At 40.2% G+C, this 6,414-nt stretch overlaps 1 protein-coding gene across 1 annotated transcript; it reads left to right on the top strand.

Moving 5' to 3' along the window:
- Positions 1-5,413: 5,413 nt before the first annotated feature.
- defbl1 (defensin, beta-like 1) lies at positions 5,414-6,367 on the top strand. The gene is made up of 3 exons (XM_042091442.1): positions 5,414-5,667; positions 5,843-5,957; positions 6,035-6,367. Exons 1-3 carry the CDS (start codon positions 5,505-5,507, stop codon positions 6,057-6,059), a joined length of 303 nt encoding a protein of 100 aa, XP_041947376.1. The 5' UTR covers positions 5,414-5,504; the 3' UTR covers positions 6,060-6,367.
- The last annotated feature ends 47 nt before the right edge of the window (positions 6,368-6,414 follow it).

Raw genomic sequence — 6,414 nt, 5'->3', positions numbered from 1 at the left:
CTATTCTGGTTGTAGCCTGTTCACTTTGGCCTGTAGAAAAAAGAATGGGTGCGAAGTTGGTATTAAATTTCATTCAAAGTGGTATTCAAAAGGTCATTAAAAGTCTTAAATTTAAGTTTGGAGGATCCTGGGGGTAACCTGATAAAGCTTGAAGTACTCTAAAATCGACTGCATTGACTCTTGACTTGATAAAGCATAGTGGGCCAACACCAGCATGCCTCCCGAAATCATCACTGACTGTGGAAACATCACACCTGACTTTAAGCAACTTGTTTTCTGTGGCTCTCCATTCTTCCTCCAAACTCTTGGTACCTTGACTGGACCTTGATTTCCAAATGAAATGCCAAATTTATTTTCATCTGAAAAGACGACCCCGGAGCAACAGTCCAGTTTTTTTTCTCCTCAGCCCAGGTAAGACACTACTAACGCCTCAGGTGTGGCTCTCGGAATGTAACACTTGACCGATTTCCTGGACAAGTCTGCATAATGGCTCTTGATGCACCAACTCCAGCCTCAGTCCTCTCCTTGTCCCTAATTTCTTGAATCGGCTTTGCTTAACAATTCTCTCAATGCTGTGGTCATCCCTGTTGCTTGTGCACCTTTTCCTACCACACTTTTCACTTCTAGTCAACTTTCCCTGAATATCTGATACAGCATCAATGACCTTCTGTGGCTTACCCTCAACAACACATTGAATTTATATAGCGCTATTCATTCAAAGCGCTTCACAGTGGAGGGAGAACCTCACTAACCACCACCAGTGTAGCACCTACCTGGGTGATGCTCAGTATAGCTATTATGTGCCAGAATGCTCACCAGCTTGATGTGGAGAGTGAGGAAGTGAATGAAAAAGCCAGTTACAATGGGAGATGATTGGGGAGCCAGATTGAATGAACCAAGTTGGGGATTTAGCTAAGACAATGGGGAACACCCTACTCTTTGCGATAAGTGCTATATGGGTTCTTCGATGACGTGAGTCAGGATCTCAGTTTAACGTCTCATAGCCTATATGATACAGAGCACTATGTTAAGCAGCGCCTAAGTGGCACTATTGAGAAGACGCTGCTGTGCTGAGCACATTAAGAATTGTGCCAGTAGCATCGCCGGTTCGAATCCGGCCTGATGCTTCGGTTGCCGTTGCGGCCGTGGTCATTCGGTCTCCCGTAATATAATGCCACGCCGTCCGGTGGTCAGCGCGTTCGCGAGTGCGGGCACGCAAAATCTTATGAAGCCAAGTGCGTGACTGTTTGTAACTGTTTGTTGTGCTTTTTTACTGAGGGCATTCATATTAATCATTGATATCAATTGCAACAGCCAGAGAAATAAAAATAAATTTTACGAAAAAGGAGGACGCTGCTGCGCGGTGGACTTTGACCTACACGCAATAGCCAGCCTCCGTGGCACTATTGAGAAGACGGTGCTGTGCTGACATTAAGAATTGTGCCAGTAGCATCGGCGGTTCGAATCCGCCTTGATGCATCGGCTGCCGTTGCTGCTTGTGTCACACGGTCTACCGTTTTACGCCAAGCGAAATCTTATGAAGCCAAGTGCGTGACTGTAACTGTTTGCTTTCTGTTTGGTGTGCTGTTTACTGAGGGCATTCATATTAATCATTGATGTCAATTGCAATAGCCAGAGAAATAAAAATCAATTTTACGAAAAGGAGGACCTTTGACCTACACGCAATAGCCAACATCACGAGACTCTAATAATGTATATAACACCGAGCACTACATTAAGCAGCGCTTCCGTAGCACTATTAAGAAGACGTCGCTGTACAAAGCACATTAGGAATTGTGCTAGTAGCATCGCGGTTCGAATCCGGCATGATGCCGTGGCCACAGCTGTCATCCGTTAATTTTACGCTCCGGTGTCCGGCGGTCAGCGCGATCTCTTATGAAGCCAAGTGCGTGACTGTAACTGTTTGCTTTCTGTTTGGTGTGCTGTTTACTGAGGGCATTCATATTAATCATTGATATCAATTGCAACAGCCATAGAAATAAAAATCAATTTTACGAAAAGGAGGACCTTTGACCTACACGCAATAGCAAGCGTCACGAGACTCGAGACAATAATGTATAACACCGAGCACTACGTCAGCGCTATTGACAAGACGTCGCTGTGTGAAGCACATTAGGAATTGTGCTAGTAGCATCGCCGGTTCGAATCCGGCATGATGCCGTGTCCGCAGCTGTCACCCGTTAATTTTACGCTACGCTGTCCGGTGTCCAGCGGGGTCAGCGCAATCGTGAGTCCGCGATCTCTTATGAAGCAAAGTGTGTGACTGTTTGTAACTGTTTGCTTTCTGTTTGGTGTTTACTGAGGGCATTCATATCAATCATTGATATCAATTGCAACAGCCAGAGAAATAAAAATCAATTTTACGAAAAATTGCATGCAATAGCCAGCGTCATGAGACTCTAATAATGTAGGCCTATGGCTCCTTGTGGAGGGTGTCAATGAGTGTCTTCTAGACCAAGTCAAATCAGCAGTCTTTCCTGTGGTGTATTGACACATTAGTTTGATCTGATAGGCTTACCGTAGTTTGAGTTAATGTGTACTGCGCAAGCTCAAGATCACACATTGTATGGAACATACATGTATGAATACATTCTTAGAGATTCTTTTTCTTGAACTTTCTTGTGCCAAGATTAATGGCGCTACTCCTCGGACAATACAAACTTGGAGAAATGGAATTGCCAGAGTTCAAGACATTTTACTTGAGAGAAACTAAGTGGACTGTTCTATACTGACTGTGCTACACTGATAGTTGTGTTGTATCCCATGTGGTAGGGGTGGGGAGTATGTTTGGGTTTGTGTATCTGTATTGTAACAATGCCTTTCATATATGTTGTTACCCACCAAATACAATAAAAAATGAGTACAAAAAAAAAGAACATACATGTATGTGCTGTGACCGTCATTTATTAGTAAAGCCTTTTGAACGTGTGTAGCCGTCTCGTTAATGGAAGTACACCACAGTTCCCATCTCTGATTGTGTGTACTGAACCAGACTCTGAGATTAAAGGCTCAGGCAACTGACAAAACAAAAAGGCTTTTAAATATTTAACTTTGTGTGCAATTGAATCTCCAAAACAGGAAAGTTTCACTTAATAAATGATGGGGGGAAATTTCCACAGTATTCTAATGTTTTGAGATTTATTACAGACTCCCGTAGATCCCATCAGCATGTTGTGTGAAAAACAGATTGTTGTCGATCTCTGTGCCCTGGTACTTAAAGATATCTGTCTTTTCCACTACCTGGCCCAGTCTGAGTGGTTTGGAGTGATATAGGCTATTTGTTTAATTGGGATCCTGGTTAGAATGGCGAGACTATTCCATGAATGTTTCAGTTTCACCGACATAGGCCACTCATTGCCTTTGTTTAGCTTTATCACATTAGCGGTAATGTGTAACGTGAGACTCAAGCAAGCCCTCCAGTCCACTCAGAAATCTAATTATTTAAAGTGACAGGCACTCACCTACACACCACCAATACAATGTTAAGGCATTAAACACAAGTGTAAGAGTTTGAAAATCACTATGAAATATTCAATTTTGAACAATTAGTAGTTATGCAATCAAAAAATGCTAGGCCTATACTTACTATGTTCCAATTTCCAAATAAACTGCTCCAAAATAAGGGAACAATTCAATCACACATTGGAAACTGACATTGTTTGGTGTTGAGGTGAAACTGTTATGAGGTGAATGTTTGATTTTGCAAGAAAAAGACGTTCTGTGAATATAGTTTGAGAAAGAAGAAAAAAATGTGTTTTAGCAATTATGAAGAACTGTAAGTTTTTTTAACAGTGTATTATGAAATAGAGGGCAGGTGGTGTTAATGATCATACAATAGGTAATACTAATGGTGCCAAGTGGACAGGACCCCAAAAGAGCTTGGGCTGGCACTGTATGAGATGCATGAAATGGGTACAAACTACTGAAGGGCATCTGTTGGCCCACTCCCATCAAACCTTGACCATATTAATCTCAAAACAGTAACATGCTACAGCAGCACAATTGTTTGACACATTTGATATGAATACTATGGCCGTGATGAAGGAGCCTAGGCCATTTCCTTCATCTTAGGTTTTGTAGTTTAGCTAATGTTTCTGTTGATGATGCTAAAATCACAGCTTATATTGCAATTATATAATAGCCTAATATTAGGCCAACTAAACATTTCAAAATATAACTGCAAGCAATGATGGATCCAAACACCTCTGCCTCTGTGACCCATGACATATCACAGTACACTCATATATGATGTGACCCATGACATATCACAACACACTCATATATGATGTGACCCATGACATATCACAGTACACTCATATATGATGTGACCCATGATATATCACAGACAGCACACTATATATGATGTGACCAATGACATCACAGCACGCTCTTATATGTTGTGTCCAGCAAATGCACAAATTGTGTGTCTATGTTATCTGTTGTGTTTTACAAAATATATCATGAGCACAATAAGCATGTCATAGCTAAAGGATTTTTGCAAATTGATCGATGGCAGACTAACTGGCTCAGTATAGACATAGACATTATTATTTTTCAGGCAGCATCATAAGATATGGAAATTATCCTGAAAACCTGGCAGTAGGGCGACATAAGACACAAGAATGTGTGTGTGTGTTTATGTGTATGAGTGTGTTTTTGTTTATGTTTAAAGCCCCTGCCAAAATGATGTTGCCCCATCCAAAACACTGGCACCCTGCACACACAATACAAACACAAACACACTGTTTCCAGTTTAAAGTTACAGGGTGTGAGTTTGTCGGACGCATGAATTGGGCAGGGTCAGGCAGAAGTGAATTAATACAAGATAGATAGATCAGAATTGAACTGGTTGTGATTGGTTTATTCAATTTCACCTCAGAGAAGTCTCGTCCATTTCAGAGTCTTGACGTGGCTTTCCACTACCTATATCGCCGCCATCAAGATCCCTTGATAAGTTCAAGCCATTCATGTAACAGGATTCCTAAGGATCTGGAAATATTCAGTCACCTATACCGCAGTTCCTGTTTTGGATTTCAAATTTGTCTTGAAGTTCCATAAAGATGACATGGTAAAATAAGTTCCTCTCCTGTATAAGACAAACTGGAATTCTAGTCCTTTTGCATGGCAACAATACATACACTGTACAGTACAAATGCATTGTTAAATCAGTATATCCAATACAACAGAGGAAATTACTATATTAACTTATACATAATATACATATTTTGTATTATGGTATGACCATTAGCTTAACATTTTTAAGTTCTTCCTTTTTGATAAACAAAAACTCTGAAATAAAATTGGGGATGTGTCTGTTAACAGGCCAAGATACTGGCTAATGATTTGCAGCACCATAAATCGCGTGATGACCCTCTCCCATGAATACCACTTGCAGTGGGACACATTCCAATTCTGTCATGTGGTTGGGAACAACTTACCTATTTGTGGCCTATAATCACATTTTCTGCAGTATCTGAATTGGTATGCACTTATTGAATTTCCTCCTCCCTCTAGTACAACTTGGAAATACATCTCAACCACAGTCAGATTGTTGGGCCATCCTAGGAGTGTCTATGTTTTCAGAGGCAATGATGAAGCCTGTGTTTGTGGTGATTTTCTTAATACTGGTAATGTTCTCAGTTCAAGGTGAGTTTCATTTTCTATACAACATGGTACATTTACTTTCAGAGTATATTTTTGCATACTGAGTGAATTTGTTAAATTTCACTTTGGCTTTTGTATGTTTAAGCATAATTTATCATGTTAATGAAAGAAACTCGACACATGGAGTCAACATCAGTGATATTTTACTTTGTGGTAGGTGAAGGGAGAGCATTTCCATGGAACTGTGCAACTCTTAATGGAGTTTGTCGTCAAGGAGTGTGCCTTCCACACGAACTCTACTTTGGACCTTTGGGATGTGGCAAAGGATTCCTGTGAGTTTGAACGTAAAATGACAACTCTATTATAATCAGGTAGTCAATGACGCTAACAACTAATACTCTCTTCACAGATGCTGTGTTTCACACTTCTTATGAAACCTCAACACACAATAATTATTCTGAGAGCTTGCTCTCGAAGTGGACCCTTTCATAAATTCGATCATCTGCTTGTTTATTTGCTCTTAACAGTCTGCCTTCATGCATGTTTAATTTAAAATCTTTGAAAATAAGTTCAGAGTTTGATATTGAACTTAAGATTGACTGATCTTAAGTTCAGGATATGAGATACTTTGTAACATTTGTGAAGCTATAAAATGTTCCTCTTTGTGTTGCCTTTTTGTGTTGCCTAATTAAAAGACCCAAGTCTGTAGTGTGAAAAGACAATAAAAGATTATGGATGATAATCAATTGTTACAGTTTAAGGTAATGATTTTATGTAGAATGTTCAATT

The sequence above is a fragment of the Alosa sapidissima genome, chromosome 5, assembly GCF_018492685.1.
Source record: "Alosa sapidissima isolate fAloSap1 chromosome 5, fAloSap1.pri, whole genome shotgun sequence".
Lineage (NCBI taxonomy): Eukaryota > Metazoa > Chordata > Actinopteri > Clupeiformes > Clupeidae > Alosa > Alosa sapidissima.
Note: the sequence above shows the minus strand (reverse complement) of the source record. Positions and strands in the feature narration are given on the sequence as shown.

Bases quoted from the DNA above. Each gene is read 5' to 3' on its own strand.
- defbl1 (XM_042091442.1), top strand. From the start codon at position 5,505: ATGCACTTATTGAATTTCCTCCTCCCTCTAGTACAACTTGGAAATACA. The intron at 5,668-5,842 runs GTGAGTTTCATT...ACTTTGTGGTAG, and splicing joins GGTAATGTTCTCAGTTCAAG to GTGAAGGGAGAGCATTTCCA. The intron at 5,958-6,034 runs GTGAGTTTGAAC...CTCTCTTCACAG, and splicing joins GGATGTGGCAAAGGATTCCT to ATGCTGTGTTTCACACTTCT.